At 39.5% G+C, this 26,475-nt stretch overlaps 1 protein-coding gene across 3 annotated transcripts in view; it reads right to left on the bottom strand.

Moving 5' to 3' along the window:
* CDK8 (cyclin dependent kinase 8) overlaps window positions 1-19,562 on the bottom strand; it is a 152,850-nt gene extending 133,288 nt beyond the window's left edge. For 2 of the 3 annotated variants that reach the window (XM_050766890.1, XM_050766891.1), the window contains exon 1: window positions 19,414-19,562. In XM_050766890.1, the coding sequence (XP_050622847.1) occupies window positions 19,414-19,541 (128 nt within the window). In that variant the 5' untranslated portion in view covers window positions 19,542-19,562. Of the gene's footprint in view, window positions 1-1,245; window positions 2,986-3,300; window positions 3,603-19,413 lie in introns of those variants that run through there. The other variant, XM_050766893.1, reaches the window with a different exon arrangement.
* Between the last annotated feature and the right edge of the window lie 6,913 nt (window positions 19,563-26,475).

The raw sequence follows: 26,475 nt of genomic DNA, 5'->3' as shown, positions 1-26,475 counted from the left end.
AAAATCTTTCCTAAGCATAAAATCATGAGTGTCTACAAAGATGTGGCAACAAAATTTTAAATGCAATGAAAAACTGAAAGTATGCTAAATGTTTTTTAAAGTACAATCGTATAATACAATAAATACAGACATTGAAACTTAATAGAAAGACTTAGAAAGATGATTAGTGACACAGAATACATACAATCTATGCGGGTTTCAAAACTATGTGCACAATATAATCTAATTTTAAAACACGCGTTAAAAAAACTGTGTGGCTAAATTAGGGTAAATTTTATTTTCTTCTCAGACTTTATTTGTATTTTCTACAATTGATACTTATTCTGTAATTTAAAAGTATAAAACTTCTTTTTTTTTTTTTTAAAGTAACAGCCGACAATAAGGAGAAGAATAAAGGAAAACACCATAGGTAGATGAACTCCGAAAACCTAGTTATTTAGTACAAAAGCCAATAGCAAGATATATATATATTTTTAAAGCACCTGGAAATAACATATGATGGCTAACGTTTTACAATAATGAGTATGAACTGCACAGAAAAAGCTAAACTATGTTCTAAGTATATCATATATGTGTACGTATAATTTTTATTATATAATACCGAATAAATGACTTTCATACACAATGATTAAAATAAAGATTTAGTGAATCAAAAGTGAATCAGCTACCCAGAAAACTTTAATTACCTGGAACTCTACATACATATATGTTTCTAACATATCCAACGTTATAATCTATTAGAGAAGTGAAAAATAATACCAGATGTGTTTAAACTTCATGAACTACAAAAAAGTCAAAACAATCTTGGAAAAGAAGAAAGCTGTAAGACTTATACTTCCAAGTTTCAAAACTAACTATAAAGCTACAGCAATGAAGGCAGTGTAGTACTAGCTTAAGGACAGATATATTGAGAGACCAGAAAAACATCCTATATTTATGGCCAACTGATTTTTAACAAAGTATGCCCAAACAATTCAGAGGCTGAGACAACTGTATATCCATCACCAAAAGAAAGAAGTTCAACCCCTTAGATACCTAAATCTAGGAGTTAAAACTATAAAACTCTTAGGGAAAAAAAACAGACATTTTTGTGGTCTTGGGTTAAGCAATATTCTTTAATATATAATACCAAAAACACAGCCACAAAAGCAAAAATAGATACACTGGACACCAAAATTAAAAACTGTTGTGCTACAAACAATACCAACAAGAAAGTAAAAAGACAAGCCAAATATAGTCACGTACCATGTAATGATGTTTCACTTGAAGACCACAGCATATAGGTAGGTTGTCCCATAAGATTAAAATAGAGCTGAACAACTCCTGTCACCTAGTGACACTGTAGCCATAGTAACCTCACAGTGCAACGCATTCCAGGCATGTTTGTGGTGATGCTGGTGTAAAGAAACTATGGCACTGCCCATCACGTACAGCACATACAGTTATGTACAGTACATAATACTTGATAATAAAAGACCATGTTACTGGTGTACCTATATGCTATACTATGGTTTTTATCATTAAGAGTGTACTTCTTTCTTCATCCCCGAGAGGTCAGTAAAAAGGAAAGAGTGTATTCCCCTTTGACTTGTTTTTTTAAAAGTTAACTGTAAAACAGCCTCAGGCAGGTCCTTCAGGAGGTATTCCACATCAAGGCATTATCATCATAGGAGATGACAGCTCCATGTGTGCACTACCCCTGCAGAGCTTCCAGTGGGACAAAATGTGGAAGTGGAAGACAGTGATACTGATGATCCTGACCCTGTGCAGGCCTAGGCTAACATAACAAACACATTTAAAAAGCAAAAAATAAAAACTTTTTTTTCCTTTATCTTTAAAAAAAAAAAAAAAAAAAAAAGAGTTTGGTCTTGAACTCCTGCCTCAAGCAATCCTCCCATCTCAGCCTCCCGAAGTGCTGGGATTACAGGTGTGAGCTGCTATGCCAAAAACTTTTAAAAATAAAAAAAAGCTTACAGAATAAGGATATAAAGAAAATGTTTTTACACACCTATGCAATGTTTGTGTTTTAAGCTAAGTTATTATACAAGAATCAGGAAGGTTTAAAAAACTGAAAAGTTTAAAGTACACAATTACAGTAGATTAAGGTTAATTTATTATTGAAGAAAAAATTTAAATAAATTTAGGGTAGCCTAAGTTTACAGTGTTTATAAAGTCTACAGTGGTGTAGAGTAATGTCCTAGGCCTTCACATTCACTTACCACTCACTGACTCACCCAGAGCAACTTCTAGTCCTGTAAGTTCCACTCACGGTAAGTACCCTATACAGGTATACCATTTTTTATGTCTCTCTCTTTTTTGGGAAAAAAAAAAAAAGACAGGGTCTCACTCTGTCCCCCAGGCCAGAATACAGTGGCACAGTTACAGCTCACCACCGCCTCAAACTTCTGGCCTCAAGCAATCCTACCGCCTCCGTCTCCTGAGTAGCTGGGACTACAGGCAAACGCCACCAAGCCCAGCTAATTTTTAAATTTTTTTGTGAAGATGGGGTATCAACTATACTGCCCAGGCTGGTCTCAAACTCCTGTGTCCTCAAGCAATCCTCCCACCTCAGACTCCCAAAATGCTGGAATCGCAACCTGAGTCACTGTGCCCAGCTCATTTTTTATATTTTATGCCATATTTTCACTATACCTTTTCTATATTAAAATGTGTTTAGATACACAAATACTAACCACTGTGTTACAACTGCCTATAATAGTCAATACAATAACATGCTGTACAGGTTTGTAGACCAAGCAATAGGCTACACCATACAGCCTAGGTGTGTTATAGGCTATACCATCTAGGTGTCTGAGTATGCTCTATGACGTTCATGTAATCATAAAGTTGCCTAATGCTGCGTTTCTCAGAAAGTATCCCTGTCATTAAGTGACACACAACTGTATTTGCAAATCATATATCTGACAAGGGTTCAGTATTCAGAATATACAAAGAACTCCCACAGCTCACTAATAAAAAGACAACCTAGGGGCCGGGCGCGGTGGCTCAAGCCTGTAATCCCAGCACTTTGGGAGGCCGAGACGGGCGGATCACGAGGTCAGGAGATCGAGACCATCCTGGCTAACACGGTGAAACCCCGTCTCTACTAAAAAATACAAAAAACTAGCCGGGCGAAGTGGCGGGCGCCTGTGGTCCCAGCTACTCGGGAGGCTGAGGCAGGAGAATGGCGTAAACCCGGGAGGTGGAGCTTGCAGTGAGCTGAGATCCGGCCACTGCACTCCAGCCTGGGCGACAGAGCCAGACTCAGTCTCAAAAAAAAAAAAAAAAAAAAAAGACAACCTAATTTTAAAAAGCAAAGTATTTGAATATATTTTCCCACAAAGACACACAAATGGTCAATAAGCACATAAAAAGATACTCACCATCACCAGTTATTAGAGAAACAAATCAAAATCACAATCAGACACCATTTAATACCCTTAAGGATTCCTATTATCAAAAAGGCAGAACACAAGTGTTGGCAAGTACGTGGAGAAATTGCAACCCTGGTGCACTGCTGGTGGGAACGCGAAATGGTGTAGCAGCCGTGGAAAACAGTTTGGCGGTTACTCAGAAAGTTAAACATGAGCCAGTAATTCCACTCTTGGTTATAATGAACACCCAGGAATTGAAAGCAGAGACTCGGGTAGTTGTATACCCATGTTCATAGCAGCATTATTCATAACAACCAAAAAGTAGAAACAATCCAAATACCCATCAGGAATGAACAAAATGTGATACATGCTACAACATGGACGAGCCTTGAAAACATTTCATTAAGTGAAGGAAGTCAGTCACAAAAGAACACATATTGTACGACTTCATCATTTCTATGAAATGTCCAAAATAGGCAAATGGAGAGACACAAAGTAGATTCCTGGTTGCCTAGGACTGAGGATTAGAGGAAACACGGAGTGACTGCTAATGGGTACAGGGTTTCTTTTTTTTTTTTTTTTTTTTTTTTTTTGAGACAGTCTTGCTCTGTTGCCCAGGCTGGAGCACAGTGGCGCAATCTCGGCTCACTGCAAGCTCCAGCCCCCGGGTTCACGCCATTCTCCTGCCTCAGCCTCCCGAGTAGCTGGGACTACAGGCGCCCACCACCACACCCAGCTATTTTTTGTATTTTTGGTAGAGACGGGGTTTCACCGTGTTAGCCAGGACGGTCTCGAACTCCTGACCTCATGATTCGCCCGCCTCAGCCTCCCAAAGTGCTGGGATTACAGGCGTGAGCCACCACGCCCAGCCCAAAATTACTTTTTAAACACTTAAACAACTATCAAGTTCTTCTGCTCTAAAAAATTAATTAATTTTAAAAAGTAACTAGTAGCAAATGTATCTTACATTCCAAAACTTTTCAACGATATAGTACAGAATTTCACTAAGAAAAAAACCTAATTGCACTACATTCTGATTTGAAAACCAGCAAGCACAGTTTGAATTCAGTAAGCCCAGTTACTCAAAGTGCAATAGAAATAGAAAAAAGACACTCCATGATCAAAGTCAAAGCAAGATTTTTTTTAAGTGACATATACTTAGTATTTTTTGCTTGCATTGGAAATTTCACGTACTTAGGAACATCAGACTGAATCACCTTTTAGAATAGAATGGTCCCATCCAAAAAAAAAAAAACGAAGAGAAATAGATCAAGTAAGAGAGGTATGTGCTACTCTGATAGATTTCCTTAAGTTTTTCACTTACATACTTCCAAATTCAGCTCATGCCACAAACTTAAAAGAGGATCTATGGAGGTCAGCTAGTCTTGACTGAAACACCGACAACACTGACTTTCAGCTCCAGGATATCTGGTTTAAATTCTCAAGCAGAGCTGGATTCATTTGTACTAAAGCAGATTTTTAGATAAAAAGATAAAGATACATGTATACTTCAGCTTCCTATCTATAAGGAGTACTTTCCATAGTCTGTTAAGCAGTCATTGTATCTATGAAGAAATATGTTTATCAGTACTTAAAACTTTAAAAGTTTCTTCAGAAATAGCAAAATACATCAGAGATGTCCTACAATCACCTGGCTGCTTACCTAATATGAATGAGTACCACTGTTAAACATGAAAAGTCAAGCAATTCTACTGGCACCAGAAAGGGCTCCAGCCTCTCATTCTATGGAGGCAAGCCCATAAGTGAATGCAACTGAGAAAGGCAACAATGAACAATGTCAAAGCCCAAATCAGTATGAAACAGAAAAAGCAAGCCAAGAAGTCGGGAGAAAGGAAAAAACTCAGGAGTAGGAATGTCAGTGCTGGGCAGGAAATGAGAGGATGACCAAGGCCAACCAACAAGAAATGGAAAGAGAGATGATCTAAGCAAGAGTAAGAGAGCTACAGGTCAGTGCTAAATAAAGTGGATGGAGGTAGATAGAATAAATCAAAGGCATCAATCATTTGTCACAAATTGTAGCAACATTATCAAGTTGGACTAGAGAAATCTCATGAAAGCAAACATAAAATAAGATGTAAAAATAATGAAATAACTGTAATTTTAAATACCTATATGGCTCTCAAGTTTTTTTTAATCCCCACCAGTAATCTAAAATACATAAGATTAGGGTGTGGTGACATAGTCCTATGGTCTGTGCCTGTACTCCTAGCTACTTAGGAGGCTGAGGCAGGAGAAACGCTTGAGCTCAGGAGTTCTAGACCAGCCTGGGCAACATGACAAAACCACGTGTCTACAAAAAATACAATAATTAGCCAGATGTGGTGACACACGCCTGTAATCCCAGCCATTTAGGAGGCTGAGGCGGGAGGATGGGTTAATAAGCCCAAGAGTTCAAGGCTGCAGTGAGCCATGACTACCTTACTGCACTCCGGCCTGGGTGACAGAACAAGACCTTGTCTCAAAATAAAATAAAATACACTGGACTGTGTTTGTGTGTATATGTGTGTGTGTGTTGGCCAGGGAGGAGGGGGCAGAGGCAAAGCAAAACTTTCAAAAAAATAATCTAAACAATTCTGACTTTGCCATGATTCAAACATGTCATTATTATATTTACTCCCATTTCTTCTTTCCAAAAAGTTTTGTTTTTGGAGTTTTGATGTGAGCGTAACTGGTGCAACATTTTTAGAGGACAAAGATTAGACCTCAAAAGAGTCTGGCCCAGGCCTGGGAAGAGATATTCCTCGGAAACTGACCTGCTCGCAGTGATGTGCTGGGGTTGTTACCAGTTACTTGTACGTGGGCATGGTGATCAGAGTTTCTAGAACCATTGAAGGAAGCAAGGAGGGATAAAACTCCCTGTGGATTTACAAAGGAGCTTCTCTTGCATGCTGGAAACCTCACTTCCTGCCAGTGTATCATCCATGGCACACGTGTCCATGGAGAACTTTGGGAGCCTGGGAAGTTCTACCTCCATCAGACAGCATGTTGTATACAAAGATAGATGTAAAGTACATTTATTGCAGTTATGTTTCAACAGTGTAAAAAATGAAAACAACCTAAATGTCCTCGCATTGGACCAGAATATTATACACATAAAACAAAACAATGAGCTGATAAAATGATTGGAGTTACAGATGCTGATATAGAACTCGGAAACACATGAACTGAAAAAAGCAAAGCACAGAATACATATTTAAATTTTTTTCCACGGGCATGTATTATCTGCTCAAAAAGAATAAAGTACTAAAGTAAATTTTAAAGTCTACCCATATATATTTGCTTCTATATGCAGACACACAAGGAGCCACTGGTAATAATTATCTCTACAAAGTAGAAGCTCAATCTGAGGCAAAGGGGAACTTAGAATTTCCTGGGTATCCTTATGTACAATTTAAATGTTTTATCATGAGACTATATTAATTTCATACTCCCATCTTATTTTATAATGAAATATAGTTGTTGAAAGTATATGACCTTTGACCTGAAATTCTACTTCAAGGACTTCATATAACATTAGAGAACTGCAGGCATATTTACTGACATCCCTTGCTAAATGTAATGGCTATAATTTGAAGATTACGTCAACATCTATCCCTAGAAAACTGGCTGACTACATATTTATTAATATATGCATACATATCATGTGATACTCTGCAATAATTAAAAACGGTGATTTAGAGCTACATTTACCGACATGGAAAGATGCATAATATTTTTGAATGAAAAAATACAAGATCATAGATGTTATTAATGTATACATATATTCACAGAGTCATCTGGAAAGATAAGGAAAATATTAATTGTTTCCTAATTGTAGAGTTAGGGTTTTAATTTAAGAATACATTTCTGGACTATTTGAATTCATCACAATGAAGAGTCATTATTTTTATAATCAGAAAAAGAAAAAGCTATTCTCTTTTTTTAAAAAATGAGAACTATCCGGAATAGCATGGAGTAAAAAATAAATAAATGGCATCTACAGGTTTAGCTTCAATAACACAGTCAGTAGAAAACCAGAAATGGCCGTGAAGCTTTTCATCGCTTTGCTCTGAATAAGGCTAACCATCAAAGTATCAGAAACGCTGAATAAAACCTACAAAGTGTCTTATGACTTAAGCTTTGGTGTCCAAAAATCTTTAGCTGAAGTTTTATTTCATTTATTTTATTTAACCCAGACACTTCATTATCTCCCTTGCCCTCTGAGCTACATGTGACACTTCCTATCTCTGACTCCTGGAAAGACTCTCTTCCTGGCTGTTATTCTACCTACAAGGTCCTAGTATTTCTCCAAGCTGCCCTGCACAGCCAATAAGCTGTACACTCCACGGTTCCTATTACACAACAGAGCAACCTTGGGTTTTCTCCTTTCTAGACTCAATTTTTGGCTCCTAGGTAGACATCTCTTTCTTCGCACTCTATACAAGGCCCTTGTCTTGCTCTATACACTCTCCCTAGGCAATTTCATCACCACTCAAAGCTACTGCTTTAAGTACTTTAAGTACTTTAAGTACATAGTCTAACTCTAGCCAGACACCTCTCTTGAACATTAGATATACGTATCTGCCTAATGCACGTCTTCTCAGATGTTTAACAGGTACCTAAAATTCAAAATATCAAAGCTCAATCATCTTCCACTTCAAGCTTGCTCCTCTTTCTGTTTTGGCTATGTGAATGGCAATATCCAGCTGCCCAAACCAGAAACCTGGGCATCATCCTTGGTTCCCACTCATTCATCTATCACATCCAATAAATCAACAAGTCCTATCAATTCTCTTTCCTCATCCCCTCTCTCACGTACCTAATTCAAGTCACCAGCATCTCTCACCTGGATTACTATCACATTCTCCTAACCACAGCTTCCTATGGCCATTCTGACTGTGTTACCAAGCAATTTTTTTAAATGAGAAATCGGAACTATCTGCTTAAAACCCTACGCATGGTCCCCACTACCTTCGGAAGAAAGTACAAGAAAGTCAAAAGTCCATGACACGATTTACAACAATCTGCTTACTTCCCCAATGTGATTATTTATACCCTCTCCTCCACCCCTCCAAGATCTGGCACCGACAAAATTCTTTCAATTGTCTCACTGCATATACCATCTTTCCTTCATGTCTTTGTGCATGCTACTCAGTGGCAGCTCCAAAGGATAGCTTCCCCCCATAACACACAAGCTCCCAAAATTACCTCAAATAAACCATTTCAGTTGCAACTTGCTTACTACACATTACTGCACTGCCTCTTCATCTAGACAGCAGCTTCTTTCTTATAAAGTAATTCTGGAGCCAAGAGTGATACTACCTCTCTCACCTGCACTATTTAACTCCTCAAGCCCCCACTAACTCTTATTTATTGCCCATTCACAATTTCTAATTATCTTTCAAGTCACAAGTGAAATATACTTGAGCCCCCCCCAGGGCAGATTAGGTACTTCCATGGCAACCTACAATTTTCCCTAATGCAGCCCTTATCCTACTATATTATAATTGTTTACCTGCCTGTGCCCCTCAAACGTCTGTTAAGTTCCCTAAAGAGTTATTAGACCATGGGCTGTTCACTGCTGAATCACCTACATCTGGCACAGAACCTAGCACAGCTGGTGGGAATGTAAACTAGTGCAGCCACTATATAAAACAGTAGGAAGATTTCTCAAAAAACGAAAAATAGAATTACCATTCAATCCAGCAATCAAAGAGATACTGGGTATCTCTACCCAAAGGAAAAGAAATCTGTATATCAAAGGGATACCTGCACTCGCATGTTTATGGCAACACTATTTACAACAGCAAAGATATGGCATCAATCTATAAGTGTCCATCAGCAGATGAGTGGATAAGGAAAATGTGGCATATATTCACAATGGAATACTATTCAGCCACAAAAAAGAAGGAAATCATGTAATTTGCAGCAATGTGAATGGAACTTGAGGTCCTCATGTTAACTGAAATAAGCCAGGCACAAAAAGACAAATATCGTATGTTCTCATTCACACATGAGAGCTACAAAAAAATGAACCCATGGATGTAGAGAGTGAAAAACAGATAAAGGGGGCTAGGAAGGTGAGTGGGGAAGAAGGAGAGGATGCGAAGTCAGTGAAAGGGTGCAGACATAGATTAAGATAATAGAAATCAATTAAATATTTAACAGCAGAGTAGGAGTACCAAACAAAAATGCACTGCAGTCTGGTGATAAACTTCCTAAGTAACCTGACTTGACCACTATGCCTTACATACATGTAACAAAATTTCTCCTGTGTCCCATAAATTTGCACAAGTAAGAACCTAGCAAATAAGAGGCATTCAGTAAACAGTTACCAAATAAATTATAAGCACACAAATTTACAAAGAGAACTGCAGCTACTAGGAGGGGTGGCGTGCTAGTCCCACCCACTTGGGAGGCTAAGGTGGTAGGATCATTTGAGCCCAGGAATTGAAGGCTGAAGTGAGCCATGATCGCACCACAGCATCCCAGCCCGGGCAACAAAGTGAGACCCTGTCTCAGTAAAATTAATTAATTAATTTATTAATTTTAAGAAAAAACGGCAGCTAAAGGGAAACCATAATGAAATACCAAATATTTAAATAATTTAATTTTACATTTAAAAAAAATCAACATTAAGTCAGCATTAAAAAACAAATTACTTGTGTCTTGCTTTCTGTTTGACATTTTCTTGGAAATTAGGTATAAACTTAATTTTTGCAAAGTAAGTCACATAACAAAGCACTAGGAGACTCATTTACTTAAAGGGAGTCTTTTGGCCGGGCACGGTGGCTCACACCTGCAATCCCAGCACTTTGGGAGGCCAAAGAGGGCAGATCACGAGGCCAGGAGTGTGAGAACAGCCTGACCAACATAGTGAAATCCCCTCTCTACTAAAAATACAAAAAAATTAGCCAGGTGTGGAGGTGGGAGCCTGTAACCCTAGGAGAGGCTTAGGCAGGAGAATCCCTTAAACCCGAGAGGCAGAGGCTGCAGCGAGCCCAGGCACCACCAGCCCAGGCAACAGTGCGAGACTCGTCTCAAAAAAAATTTTTTAAAAAGTCTTTCATAAAGTAAAGAAAACTCCAAATTTATCTATCCCATATGAACCTAAATTTTCACATGACTTATTGGTTTTCCTTCAAACAGAAGCCTTATAAAAAGTATTTTTTGCCAGGCACGGTGGCTCACGCCCGCAATCCCAGCACTTTGGGAGGCTGAGGCGGGCGGATCACCTAAGGTCAGGAAAAAAATTAGCCGGGCGTGGTGGCGGGCGCCTGTAGTCCCAGCTACTCGGGAGGCTGAGGCAGGAGAATGGCGTGAATCCGGAAGGTGGAGCTTGCAGTGAGCCGAGATCGCACCACTGCACTCCAGCCTGGGCGACAGAGCAAGACTCAGTTTCAAAAAAAAAAAAAATACTTACTCCTTCTTTCCTCAAAAATATGACTTCTTTAATATAAACTACATTAGCACGACTTGTCAAGTTTTCTTTTTATTCAATCCCTTTAGTCCTTTAGACAACCTATAAATTCAAATGTCTAGAAACACCCAGAGTAGGCCCTTCATCATGATGTAAAAATTCCTCTCTGTAGGATGATTATTTGTTAGAATTCATGGACTATAATGAAGTTATAGACTTTAAAGTACTTGTCTAGTGAGATGAGTAACTGAGTTACCTTGAATAGAAGTCAGTCTAAATAATTTTTTACTCACGTAACAAAAGGTAAATTTCAAATAAAACGATCATGCTATATAAACCAGTAATTTTTAGCAAAATTAAATGCCAACTGTGATTCAGAAACTAGTTATGTTTTCCTTAATTTTAGAAATACAGATTTGATCTGCATTTAAAAGGATTCATTTTCAAAGTATATTTCAAAAAAATATTATTTCTAGTGGCTCCATTTTCAAATATCTTGGCCTTCCATTTCAATTCAGCCAACTACCATGGTAGCTTGCTCTTGCCTTTGGATTCTGGTACTGTTCAGTGCCGTTCCGGGTACAAATATAGCAAACCCACCAAATTGTGCTTCTCCTGGTATTTTCACAGGTATTACTTTTCTACTCTTCCCGTAATATGCCTCAAGTTTTTAACGTTAGCAAGTTTAGAAAAAAAGATTTTCAAATATGAATTTCAGATATACACACACACACAAAAGTACTAAATACCTGCCAAAATTTGGCAATATGCCAAGAGCTGAGGCAAACACAATCATTGCCCTAGAGGAAATCTATAATTTTAACCCATAAACATTCACCTGAAAGACCCAAAGGACATATAAACATTAACCACATATACACTGAAGTAGTTATATATCAGTGAAGGACTATGTTTTGCAGGGTGACAGGTAAAGTGGGAATTATTAGAGTTGTATGTTAAGATATGTAGTTAGGATTTTTTCTGAGGCTGTTAGTACATTTCAACTGAGAAAAAAAATATTCCAGCGCAAGGTGCTGCCTGAGAAAAAGGTCCGAGTGCTCTGAGTTGATGCAGGAGGAGTAGCTGTATGAATCTCTGTTTCAGAATTACTACAATAGATTATGGTGTGAGTACTGTCCTGGAATAAAATAGACTAGTCAGGTCTTGGAGACAAAGGACAAAGAACTTGGTCCTAAACCAGAGTCAATGTAAAGCCACTCAAAATCGGTTCTCAGCTGCTTTGGATATGATCCAGAAATTCCACTCCCAGGTATATACTGAAAACATATGTCCACCTAGTAAGTCACACATGAATGTTTACAGAAGCATTATTCACTTTAGCCAAAAAGTGGAAACAACCCAAATGCCCAAGTGATGAATGTGTAAACAAAATGCGGTATATCTATACAACGCAATATGATCCAGCCATAGAAAGGTATGAAATATTGATACATGTACTACATGGATGAACCTCAGAAACATTAAAGAAACACAAACACAAAAGGCCACATGTTGAATTAGTCCATTTATATGAAATGTCCAGAATAGGCAAATCCACTGAGACAGAAAGTAGATTAGCGCTTGTCAATGGCTGGGGAGAGAGGGGAATGGCAGTGACTGCTTAATGGGTTTCTTTTTGGGGTCATGAATATGTCCTAGAATTAGACAGTGATAGTGGTTGCACAGCCTCGTCAATCTACTAAAAACCACTATATTGATCACACACTTTTAAAAGGGTGAATTTTATGGTATGTGACTTATATCTCAATTTTTAAAAAGGAGTTCTCGGTATTTTTTCTGCTGCAATACTTCTGAAGAACATAACTCCATCAGTAAAGGCAGCTTACTACAGCAGGGACTGGTTTTGGGACTTTGACAATAACTGTATCAAAGAATATTCAGAATCATGATACCAAGAAGTCAAGTATGAAGGTCAAAAAACAGGTAAAAGCCACCTTTTAGTGACATCAAGAACTGCCTTGAGGTGACAAAAGATCGCTAAAGAGAAAAGATAATTGAAGTAACATGACCAAGGCTACGTAATCTGGTGTGAAGGAAAAAATTCACAAAGTGTTCTGAAGGAGGAAAGGATAACAGGAGTTTTATTTTCTAGCAGCAGCTAAGAACATAAAAAGAGTCAAGAGACAATGAGGATTGGATTCAATAGTGAAAGGCACTACAAGAAAGATTAACAGCAGTCACAGGGAATCAAATGTACTTATCAACACTGATTTGCCATACATAGTTTTCATCTGACAAATGAATCACATTTCAAATTTTATAAATCAGAATTAGAACACATTTGCCCAAAGAATGAATTGTCAAAGTACTTAAGTTTGCAAATGGCCTACAATTATAATTTTTCATTATTTCTGTTTTCCTAGCTGAAATTCAGAATGCCAGAAGCCCTGTCCCCACTTTCCATCTTTCTGCACATCAGAGCCCCAACAAGAGAAATTCCGTTACTTCCTAAACTTTAAGTAGCAAAAGAACTTCTTTCCCCCTCCAATGTGTTACCATCCATCACCTCGGCTGCATAGGAAACTCTGACTCCTTACTCCTCATGGAGGTGAGGCCAAAGCAGAATCATCTGCCAACCAGAGCTCCAGGCAAAACAGAGTTCTGCCATGGCAGTTTTACACGAGAGAGTCTTAAATCAGACTCCTGGATTTCAGAGGCTGCTTTTCTTGAACGGCCAATGTTCTCATGATTGAAAACTGACACACATACATTCACGGTGTTCAGTGCCAACTGATAAATTTATCTCCACTGTTAAATAATGGTACCTCACCATGTCCAATGGGTGCAATGGAGCATTTGTAGTGCATGTATATACTACTACACGTACAACAAGAGCTCAAGAAATGCTGGCCAGGGAAAACAAGGTGAGAAGAAAGGCATGGAAAGAAAAAAATTAAAACCCACAAAATTTGCTGGGGTCTGCAGAAAACTCAATTTTTAAAAATCCCTTTGTCCTATTCCTGTTGGAATGTCTTTTCTGATGAGATCTTCCCTGTCTTCCATGATCCAAATCAAATACTGTAAACTTTGAGACTCTTCCTAAGAACCTTAACCAGGCCGGGCGCGGTGGCTCAAGCCTGTAATCCCAGCACTTTGGGAGGCCGAGACGAGCGGATCACAAGGTCAGGAGATCGAGACCATCCTGGCTAACATGGCGAAACCCCGTCTCTACTAAAAACACAAAAAATTAGCCGGGCGAGGTGGCGGCGCCTGTGGTCCCAGCTACTCGGGAGGCTGAGGCAGGACAATGGCGGGAACCCGGGAGGCGGAGCTTGCAGTGAGCTGAGATCTGGCCACTGTACTCCAGCCTGGGCGACAGAGCGAGACTCCGTCTCAAAAAAAAAAAAAAAAAAAAAAAAAAAAAAAAACCTTAACCAATTGGGGGCTTCCTTCTCTGTGTTGCCATAATTCCTTGTATTATTATAGTGCTTACTGAATTGCAACAATTTATTTACATATTTGTTTCCCCAGTAGTGATCTCCTCAAATAATGGAATATTTTATTCATCTTTGCATTCCCAATACCTTGGACAGTGCTTGAAACATAGAAGGGTCCAATAAATACTTGTTGAATGAATAACTGACTTCTTCAAATGTTCAAAGACACAGTAAAAGTAATAACCCACATGAACAAATCCCAAATGAATTGATTTCCCAGTACTGCTATTAAAAAAAATGAAATTTAAGCATGAAATCTCCAAGTGGCCTAACAGTAGATCTAAATGCACTGGTGTCTAAGGAAGGTAACTCCAACCACATGGAGATAAGAAATACACAGCAAATACAGTCAGTATCCACAGTATCCCTCAGTATCCACAAGGGGTGCGTTCCAGGACCACCCCCTAAAATCCACAGATGCTCAGCTTTTTAATATAAAATGGTGTCCTATTTGCATATAACCTACGCATATCCTCCCACACACTTTAAATCATCTCTAGATTACTTATAATACCTAATAAAATGTAAGTGCTATGTAAACAGTTGTTATACTCTATTTTTGTAGGAAATAATGACAAGAAAAAAAAAACCTGTACATGTTCAGTAGAGATGCAACTATCCTTCCCCCATACCCCCTTGAAAATTTTTGATCCACAGTTGCTTGAATCTACAGATGCAGGACCTGCAGATGCAGGGGACTAACTGTCCCTTTCTGTCACATTTTCAGAAGGTTATAAGGAATACTCTTTATTGCATACATGACTATTCCAGTGATAGAAATTACATGTTGTATTTGGCATTTCTGACACCTAAAGAAGTATTTAAATCAAAATGAACTTAGATGCAGCACTCAGCCATATTCAGAAGAGGTCAAAGGTAATGGGACGCTCCAACGCACGTTGAATCAGAAGAGTCCGTTTGTGCTGCCCACCAAATGGTTCAAGGGAGTGGGAACAGGCACTAGCCCATAAATCCTCAACATCTTAAGAGATAAATACAGAGGAATGGCAAGGTAGCATAAGACATGGTGGGTTAAGCAACTGATAGGTCTCTGGAAGTTACCAAGCTCTTTGGCAGTTGATGAGAAACAACGTTAAAGCATGAGACTAAAAAATAGGGAAATAGATCATCATCTAAAGTACAATTTTTTAGTGGTTGTTTGCCTAATCTTGCAAAAAAAATACATTTTATGTTCATAATTTTTACTTCCTCAAATCATAATACTAGAAAAGACCCTAAAAATTATCTGCTGAAACCCCCCTACTAAGATCTATAAGGGCAAATGACTTGCCCAAGGTCATACTGCTATCAGAAGCACAGTCTGAAATCAGATTCAGGTTTCCAGGATCGCTCATCTAGAGTTCCTTCCATTAGATGAAGTGCTTCCACGTGGCTTTCATTAGAGTTTAGTCCCCCCCCCCCCCCACACACACACACACACACCCCTGTAGATACACAAGTATGTTTGTGTATATACATATAGACATACCCATATATCTACACAAACAGTTTTATAGCACTTGAAAAAACTAGGGCGCTTCAGTAATATACCCAGAAAGTACACCAGTGTATTGAAACAAATGTTAATAGTTTTACAAGGTATTTATGTTTTTGAGTAACCCACTAGAAATCAAACTCCACAACTATGTTTCTACTTATTCAATATATTATTCATATGAAACATAATGGTTAAGAGCATGGGCTCTGGAGTACAAAAAACTGCACCTAATCCTCTAATCCTCACTGACATTTAATTAGCTGTGTACTCATGGGTAAATTTGCTTAACCTTTCTAAGCCTCAGTTTCCTCACCTGGAAAACTGAAAAATAACAGTATTGACTTGATGTACTTCTTGTGAGGATTAAATAGATGATGAATGTAAAGTGCTTTACTCAGGACCTGAAACTTACTCAGTAATTTAGCTGTTATTGCCATTATCACTGCCTACTAATCATCTCTGGGCTCTCAACAAATGTGCCCCAAAGAAGGTTGGCAGTATATCTCTCTCTCTCTCTCTCTCTCTCTCTCTCTCTCTCTCTCACTCACACACACAAACACACACTCATTCCTTACTCATAATTATCTATTCTTTGGAACATAGATTATAACAGATTAAAAACCCTATTAAGAAATTTCCTTTTGTTTTTCTTTTTTGAAGAAAAATCTCTTATCCCAAATTGATATTTTAAATTATCCAAACATCCGGTGCAAATATTGAAAGTCTAGAATTGAAAAACACAAATTGTTTTCTGTCTTCTAATGCTTTCCTACTCTTTAAAACAAAATTAGTTTTGGTTGCCTAAATTCTGCAAAGACGAGATACAATCAACTCAGAAAGAAAATGAACCCCCCTGATTCCCACTGAGTACCCTTTAAGTGTTCAGACACAAAGGACACTATCTCATTTATGGCGACACTAGTGAGAAGAAATTAATCCCAGGATGTATTGTGTATGTCTTTAAACTCTATTATAATCTGAAATTCACACAGTAATAAAAGGTCCCTTTTCCCTACCATGCAATCATGCCTCAAGTAAGTCAAAAAATGAATCTTTCAAGCTATTTTATTTCCTAAAACTTAATAATTTAAGCAGCTAACTCCTCTGGTCTAAATTATTTTACCAATTGTTCATGTTCTATGCTCACTGGGGCAACTGAAAGGATACAACGTTTACATACATTCATTTCAATAGTCAAATATGTCTAAACCAAGCTTATTTGTGTTATTTCCTTTTATAGAAATTCTCAGGTTCTCCTTGAAGGTGTTACCGTCTGAGTTCCTAGAGAACAAATCTCAGCTGCAGAATATATAATGTAATTTGAAAGTAAATCAATACTAGAAACAAATTATTTGATCATCATCTTATTATAAAAGATTAAACAGCCACAAATTTTATTTTACCAGGACTAAAATGCATTAAATTACATTTCACTGACATAAGATCAAAAGAAACTCATAAATAGTATGCGATATTTTACCAGAGTGAGGTTACAAAAAAGAAGTAAAACCGAAAAAATCCCTGTAATTTTAAAACTCTCCAAAACTATCTCTAAAAGATAGTAATTTTAAAACTCTCTTGACATTTGATCCATTAAAAACAGAAGTTCATCACATAAAGAGAATCATTAAAGACTGATGGAAAACAAACGCCAAGGATTACAAATAATAAGCTCTTTTTTCCAAAATGCAATGTTACTTTTCAGCTGTCACGGATGACTAAGAATGTCCATACATTATACCTTCAACTATCTTTAAATTCAAAGATATTGAAATTATTCTTTCAAATTATTCTTAACAACCTAAATTAAAACCGGACCATGGAGATATAAAATATTTGCTTAAGTACCTCCTGCCAATATACAGTATTAGTTTTCTAATAAAAGTACAACGTTAAAACAAATACACATATTTTATTAGCTTAAGTTCATAGTTTTTGAAAACAGAAGCGGCTTCTCTCACACAGATTAAAAATAATGCAAAGGCGCTAGAATTTTATATAACATGACAGTGTGGTCAAATGCACTGTAATGTCTAATCTCATGGGATTGGGGATTTTATGAATATGCCCAAAATTACATAACACTGGGGGAAGGAGAGATGGTTTAAAGCTTTTGAGAAATATTGTATGGTAAGTTATCTAACATAATTTTTAAAATATATATCATTACAGAGTAAAACTTCAACAATAAGTCTAATTAGACATCAACAGAGTCAGCAGTATCTCCAGACGCTGATTTCTCCAGTGCTAAAAAGTACTTTTAAATACGTGCGGCGCCCAGAGTATCAAGTTTTCAAATCCAAATCCCTACCTTCTGCCGATCTGTTCCACTTTATTGTGGCATAAAAGCACTAAAATACATATTCCAAATTAATGAGAACTCTTATCTTCCTCGTAGAGTCCATTGTAAACACTTTTAGAAAGATATTTCAGTAAATCTAACAAAAATGTTGAATAAATACACACTTTCCTTTCCAACATCCAGAATACTAAAGTATTTATAAATATGCGCCCCCCTCCCCCACACTAGGGAACTTCAGCTTTATGAATTTTTTTTCGTGCTAATGTAGTCTGAACATACTCTCCTAATCTGAAATTTTAAGTGATTAAACATCATATAGCAGGTAACTAAACTGGAATGTTCCAGTAAAGCTACTTCGTTTCTAATAAAATCCAAAGATTATATAATAAGCTTTGACTTTTCAATAATTTTCTATTCTGTCAAAGGCAACAGAGACAACATCCATTTTACAAGAAAACATGGAGTTAATAAAATATATATTATTCCCCCCCACTAAGAACTGCCTTCTCTTTTGTCAATATTACAAGACATTCATCTACTGACAAAGAGAAAAAAACGAACAATTCACTTGCCTGTTAAGAAACTAAATTGGAAGCATTACCACTCATAGGTTTAATTAAGTTGTTACTAGGGAAGAATATTTAAAGCAAAGGGATTATTTAAAGTTCACTGTCAGCCGCTAAATTTGGGGGAAACAGCCTCAACGAGATAGTCCCTATGTCACTTGTCTTCTTCCCCACCACCCACCCTGCACCAAACCCCCATTGTTCTATGTAAAAATTCACAGCTAATAATATCTAAACAGCAACTGCAACATGTATGGTGCAGATGATCCGTATGGGGAACTCTCTCCAGAACCACATTCACTCGCTGCCTTCCTTCCCTCAAATAAAATACAAATTTGATAAAAAATCGATCACAAACTGGTGGGGGAAAGGATCACAGCCTTCCTTCTAGACCGATGGATGACACTCCCGAGGCGGGTGAGGAAATCCCCAGAAGGTTACCATAATAAATCGACCAAGGAAAAAAAAACAAACAGAAACATTTCACCCGGCGTTTTAGAACGCATTTTTTCATAAATCAGCTTTGAAATCCTTGAAAAGTATATAGCCCACGGTGCAGAGGCTCCTCTTCCCTCTTACCACCGAAGCACAACACAGATGCGGCACGCAGGATTTCTTGTGGCTTTGGATCCCTTGTACACCACTTCCTCCCCAAACCTTGCTGGCGGAGCCAGAGGCCGGCGTCGAGGAAGTCAGAGCCCGGCACCCCGGCGGCCCGCTCTCCCTCCGGGCTACCTGCCTCGGCCTGCGGGAGCGCCGCCCAGCGCGGACACCGGCCCAGACGCACACACTCACCCATCTTTCCTCTTGGCTTTGTAGACGTGACCATAAGTGCCTCGGCCAACTTTGCAGCCCTCGTATTCAAACAGGTCCTCGACCCGCTCCCGCTCGCTGCTCAGCTTCACTTTAAAGTCATAGTCCATTGTCACAGCCTCCGAGGCCGGAGAGCTGGGTCGGGGGGTCGGGGGGCAGGGGTGGGGACCGGGGAAGCACGGGCAGCCGCAGCCCCCGGGAACCCGCCCGCTCTACGCCCGCCGGCCGCAGCACCAGCCCGACTGATGCGGCAAGAGCAGGAGGAGGCCCCGCGAAAGCGCCGGGGACATCCAGGGGGGCAGCGGGGCAGAGGCCGGCCGGGGGTGGAGGAACGGGGAGGATCCCCCGGCGAAGCAGAGCCGAGGGACGAGGGCTGGGGGTGGGGAGCGGTGTCTCTGCCCTTGTCCCCGCGGGCTCCCTGGGCGCCGGCTCCGCCGCTCTCTCCGGTCGCGCGTTCTGCTCCTGCTGCGGCGGGAGCGGCGGGGCGGCCGGGCGGGCTCTCGTCCTCTCACACGCGCACTCACGCCTCACGCGCTCACACACACGCTCACACTCACTCACTCACTCACTCTCCCATACACTCAAACAGAAAGGCAGCGCCGCACAACAGCCGGTACCTCCTCAAAGAGAGGAGGAGGGAGGGCACTCGCGGAACACGGCCGCGGCTGTCGCAAAAACGTCGCGAAGCCTCGGGCTGCCTCCGAACCACCCTCCAACCCGCTCCCGCGGTGGCTGGCCGCCCCTGCTGGCGCTGGCACCCTGAGGACCGTGTGGAGGGAGCAGGGGAGCCGCTGCCCAAAGCTGCCGCAAAATGCAACACGTGGGACCAGCCCCAGCGGTGGCCGGTTCCGAGACTACAATACCCAGAATGCATAGGCCGCCGCCGCTGCCGCCTCTTCTACGACTCCGCCCCACATGGTGGGAATATGGGAGCGTTGCATGTTGGGACTCGTAGTCTAGGGTGAAATTCGTTTCAATCACTTGGGGAAAATTTATTTTTATTTTTATTTTTATTTTTATTTTTATAGCAATCTAACTAGAGTCTGATTCCAGCCATAAACTTGACCAAAGAGATGCACGTGGGAAGGAGAGTAGCTTTAGAAACACATTTTGTGCCACTCTGAACTCCAGATGTTAAAGGCCACTGTTATCTATAAAAGCCGATATATTTGTAAACAGCTCGCGGGCCAGCAGTTGGGGTACTCTTGGTGTTCACAATCTGATAAGGGCTGCACAATGATGTCAACATACTGACATTACAAGCTCCAGTAAAAGTGAATCAATGACTACTGTCCAAGCTACTTCTAAACATTGTTACTCTTGTGACAGATGACCATCCAACCTTTCCTGTCCATTTATAGGAAGTATTGAGTACAGTACAGCCTTCTGCGATGCTCCCCATAAGAACACCAGTTTCTAGCTATGATTACAGAAAGGATCTAAATCCATGGGAACTAGTTTGTTAATAATTTTGCGGTAGCAGTATGTCCTGCTTCAGGAGTCCTGCTTCAAGATTGATACTAATCTATCATTTTATCTTATCCCTCTTATTTGTCTGTTTTTAATTTTTGGTTTCCAATTGTTACCATTTCCACTAAAGCTCCCCACTTCCCAAAGGGAACTTTGCACTTTTAATGTGAACTTTTTAACACTTTTTTTCCACCTTTCCTGTGGTATTTATCAAATTCCGTTTCATCTTTTATTTCCTCTCCCTTGCTAGATCCTAAGTTGTTATAGGAAGTCATATTTGCATCTTCCATAAAACCTAGTGTCATGCCTTGATAATGATGCACAGTAAACACTTGTTAAATTAATGAATGAATAAACATGTTTATCTCAAAAAAATCCATATGCATATGATGATGATGAAGATACCATCTTGTGAAAAAACCTCCAAAGGGCTTTCTCTTACATAATTTTTCCTTGGGGAAAATTAGCGACTTCAGCACTGTGTAAAATTAAATTGTTTTTACCTAGCATACTATATAATATAAGTATTTAATATTTTCGTATACTGGGTTTGAATCCTGTATTACCATTTATTAGTGTGTTCTTGGAGCCTAGAATTTTTTCTTTGCTAAGTGCAAAGCACAAAACACATGTAAGCTTTCATTAATGGCATATTACTTGTTTCCATTCAGTGATGTAAATTGGGTGACTCTGGCAGAACTGCTCCTTTGCATCCTTAAAGAATTACATCTTTCTAAATACGGATTTAAAAGATTCTTCCTTAGACAGTGTATTTTGTATTTTTTGAGGAATGTGTCTTTTGTGCACGTATTTACTCATAGATCTTGAGAAATCAAGCTACCACACCAGAGGAAAAGTTGTGAAGAGGCCGAGGACTCGGCTTGGGCCTACGCTGTATCGGGTTCCCCTTCCCCCACCTCCCGTACCAATTATACACGCTATCCTGGGACACTGAAGGTCTCAGACCTTTTTATGTGTGTGTGTGTTTTTGTTTTGAGACAGGGTCTGGCTGTGTCACCCAGGCTGGAGTGCAGTGATGCGATCATGGCTTACTGCAACCTTGAACTCCTCGGCTCAAGCAATTCTCCTGCCCAGCCTCCTGAGTAGCTGGGACTACAGGCGTGTGCCACTGCACCCAGCTAATTTTTTTTTTTTTTTTTTTTTTTAGAGGCGGAGTCTCACTCTGTTGCCCAGGCTGGTCTTTAACTCCTGGGTTCAAGTGGTCCTCCCGTCTCAACCTCCCAAAATGCTGGGATTACAGGTGTGAGCCACATACCCAGCCTCAGACTTTTAAAAATGTACTTTTGTACACTGCTTTGGCTGGCTTCACTCTGGGTGAAGGTGAACTCTCCCTGAAGGAATTGAGTGTCCTCACTGTCAACTGAGTATCCTGAATGTCAATCCTGACTGTCAGTCTTGTCCTGGGGCAGGAAAAGAAGCTAACCTTGGACTAGGGGAGAGTAAGGTCTGCTTTTCTCTTTGAAGCCAGGGTGAGAGTCAGAGGCCTAGACTATAGGTTGGAGAAATATGGTGGTAGGAGGTAAGCTGACCCTGTAAAATGGTATCAGGATGGGGAGCTGAGGAAGAAATAGCCACTAACGGCCCTTTATAGGAGAGCATGGCTAATGCTAGAACAGTAGCATCTAATATTCAGTTTTAAGTATCTCCTTTTGTGTGTGGTAATTCCCTGCTGCCACCCCCAAGCTATCAGCCTGGTCTTAGCTGTAAAGCTTATGTGCGTGCTTGCAGGAAAGAGAGGCAGCAGCCAGGGACTCAATTATGCAGGAAAATTATGCATGGAAAATGGACTACAGAGCCAAAGCAATGAGCTAGGAAGGGTTTGTAGCACTTATGACTACTATTGCAAAAACTTAAGGAGTAGAACCTGCATGGAATCAACTTCCTAGAAATCATGAGATGGAGGTTCAGAATTGTTGTTTGAATGAACTGAGCATATCAGGGACACAGAGTTGTAATTTCAGTTTGATTTTCAACCCCAGATTATACTGATATCCCATATCTCTTTGCTCTGTCATGACCTCTCCAGTGATATTCTAGAGCCTAGGACCCTCTTTGGTCCATGTTCTAAACAATGCACAAATAATGCCTATGCTTCTCTGCATAAAATGTGGTTTGATTTACATTTTATATTTAACATCGCCAGTGTTAACTTGCCTCCCAAAAGCCAGTCCCACATTTCAACTACCTCCTATACTACCTAAGGGGATATTCTACTGTCATCTCAAACAAAACTTCTGAAACTGAACATACCATTCTATCCCCTGAACCTCTCAATTCCTGTGATTAGTGATGCCAGTAAATAGTCATTTGGTTGTTTACTGCCAACTCCATTCATTTATGCCTTCATTACCTACACAATGTGCTTCATACTCATGCCAAATATGCTGTCCGGTTCTTAAGGACTAAGAAGCTTCCTCATACCATCTCTGACCTTTACAGTCCTACCCATCCCCCAAGTGCCTAATTTGGTCGTGAAGCCTTTCCCAGTTCTTGCAACTAGATATGACCCTTCTTTACCATGAACCTCTACCCCAGCCCTGGCACTATTGCACTTTATTTGTAACTCGTTATAGCTACTTTGTATTTTAATCATTTATTTTACATGATTAAAAAAATCTGCCCCTTAATAAATTTAATGACTAAGTTTCTACCTTAATCCTTTCTATATCCCCTATAGTGCCAAGCACACATTGTTTGCAGAATTATATTTCATTAGAATGTGTTTAATTGGATTGATTTCAATAAATGTTGAAATGGACATTAATAATAATAAAGGTGGAGGACAGTCATTTTAAAACATTTAGTACCTTGCCTCAGTCTTGCCTCTAAAAAGGGCTTTTTATAACTGCAAAAGGACTGAGTGTTTCATGATATATTAATGCAAAAGCCCAAGTGGCTCTTATAGTTAACCACTGCAGTCTCTACAACTTTGAGTTCCACTTTCTCACTCATAACGCATGCTTTCAGTGGACAGCAAGTAACCTCTCATTCTACAGATGGCATGTTCATCCTGCACATATTAACCATCTACGTGTGAGCACAGTGTTCGACACAAGGAAGAACAAGTTAGATTAATCAATCACAGAGCCTTTTTAAAATTTTTCTTTTTTTTCCACTCTGTCTTTCTGGCCTGATTTTTTTAACATTTTCAAAGAAACTATAGATGCAAAAACCTTCCTTACTAATTCTGCAAGCATCCAGAACATAATTTAGACCTTAGAAATAACCAGAATATTAAAAAAAATACTTTCAAAAATATCTTACTTTTCTCCCCTTTACCATGTGGGTGTCATTTGCCTTTGTGGACTCATCTCCTCCACACAACGGGAAACATGACCACCAATAGTTGCTGAATTTTGCATCAGACAATGGCTATCATTAGTGAAGAATTGACTGTTTCTCAGTTCTAGTTCTAAAAATCCCAAGAAGGGCTCTAGTATGGCTGAGTCAGGCCCATCCTAGGTCCACTAAGTATAGGCACAGGGACAGGACCATGCAAGAATATAAGCGCTCCTTTATTAGGGGGCATGAGGGAGATGGGGGTAGGGAATTCACAGGGGGGAGAATGCCCCAAGTATTATAAAGGAAATAAAGCAGGACAATGTGATAGAAAGTGGGACTAGGAGGAAATTCCATTAGACTGGTAGATGGTCAAGGGTTCTCTAAGGAGACAATGCTTAAGCAGAGACTTGAATGTTGAGAAACAAAATCTGCTGTGGATGAGGGGACAGAGTAGCCCAGGCAGATTAAACAGACAGCAAGTGCAAAGGCCAAAGCTGGGAATGAAGGAACAGAAAGATGATAAGAATATAATGAGTAAGAGGGGAAATTGTGTGAGGTGAAGACAGAGAGGTAGACAGGGACCAGCAGGTTATAAGGAGGGGAGTGACCAGATGTGATTTATGCTTTAAAAAGAATATCCTGGTACTATGTGAAGAATTAATTGTAGAAGGCAAGGCAGATGGATGGATGGTGAGATAGATAGATAGATAGATAGATAGATAGATAGATAGATAGATAGTTAAATGGATGGATGGATAGATGGGTGAATAGATGAATGAATGGATGCATAATGGATATATAGATGTTGAATAGATAATAGATGGATGGATGGATGGATGGATGAATGATAGATGGGTGAATGGATGGATGGATGGGTGAATGGATGAATGGATAGGGAAGGATGGAGATAGATGGATGGATGGATGGATAGATAGATAGATGGATAGATAGATAGTTAAACGGATGGATAGATAGATGGGTGAATAGATGAATGAATAGATACATAATGGATATATAGATGGTTGAATAGATAATGGATGGATGGATGGATGATAGATGGGTGAATGGATGGATGGATGGGTGAATGGATGAATTGATAGGGAAGGATGGAGATGGTTGGATAGATAGATAGATAGATAGATAGATAGATAGATAGATAGATAGATAGATAGAGGTGGAGACAGAGATTTATGGAACATGCTGATCAGTTGGATGGGAAGTAAAGAAAAAGAAGTAATTAAGATGACTCCTGAGGATGTTGCCACTTACTGAGATGGGGAAGGCTGAGAGTAACAAGTTTAGATGAAAAAAGTAAGTTCGCTTTTGGACATGTCAAACATGAGATGCCTCAGAAATCCAAGTGAACATATCTGGTGGGCAGGTAGATGTGGGAGTCTGAAGCTCAAGGGAAAGAGCAGGGCTGGAGAATCACCAGCTATAAGAGTTGGTTAGATTGCCTGCAAAATAAATATGTTACAGCGAGAAAGAACAAGTCCCTGAGGACCTCCAACATTCAAGGACTGAATATAGGAGAAAAGGCCAGAGGGTTATTTGGAAATCAGGGAATATGAAATCACAAAAGCCAAAGGAAGAACATGTTTTGCGAAGGAGGGATGGGCAATAGCACCGAATGCTACCAAGAAGTCCAACAAGATAAAGATTGCAGTGTTAAACGTATCACAGTTTCTCAACCTGTTTGAAAATGGCTTCCCTGCTAAGGAGAATGTTTAGATTGTTTTTCTGTCTGCCCCGCATGAAATGTTAATTTTACAGATATAGTGTATCTGTTTGTGTACTGTAGCATGTTGGAGGACTGCATACCATTTTAGTGTCTTTTTTTTTTTTTTTTTTTTTTTGAGCCCTTAAGAATCAGATTTTGCCCCTTAGTAAGTGATATTGTCCCACTGAGAATGCATGATTCATTGATACATAAATGATTTTGGACAGTAAAAACAGTAGTTGTGGCAGTGAAGCGGGGGTGGAAGCCAATCTGCATTGGATTGAAGAGTGAGTTTGCAGTAAGGAAACAGAACCAGAAATATAGTTACATTTATAGCAGAAAGGTTGAGAGAACTGCCCTGTAATCTAGCCTCTGCACTCGAACCTGCCGCTAACAAGGCAAGCGCTTTATTTGTGTCTCAGTTTCCTTCTTCATCTGTAAAAGTGGAATAATAGTAACTACCTCAAAAGGTTGTTGGAAGGATTAAGAGAGTTGATAGCAATATATGTAAAGTATTTAGAATTGTGCCTGGTGTTAATACATGGTATATG

Source organism: Macaca thibetana, chromosome 17, assembly GCF_024542745.1.
Source record: "Macaca thibetana thibetana isolate TM-01 chromosome 17, ASM2454274v1, whole genome shotgun sequence".
NCBI classification, from domain to species: Eukaryota; Metazoa; Chordata; class Mammalia; order Primates; family Cercopithecidae; genus Macaca; species Macaca thibetana.
This window is presented reverse-complemented; position numbering and strand designations above follow the sequence as displayed.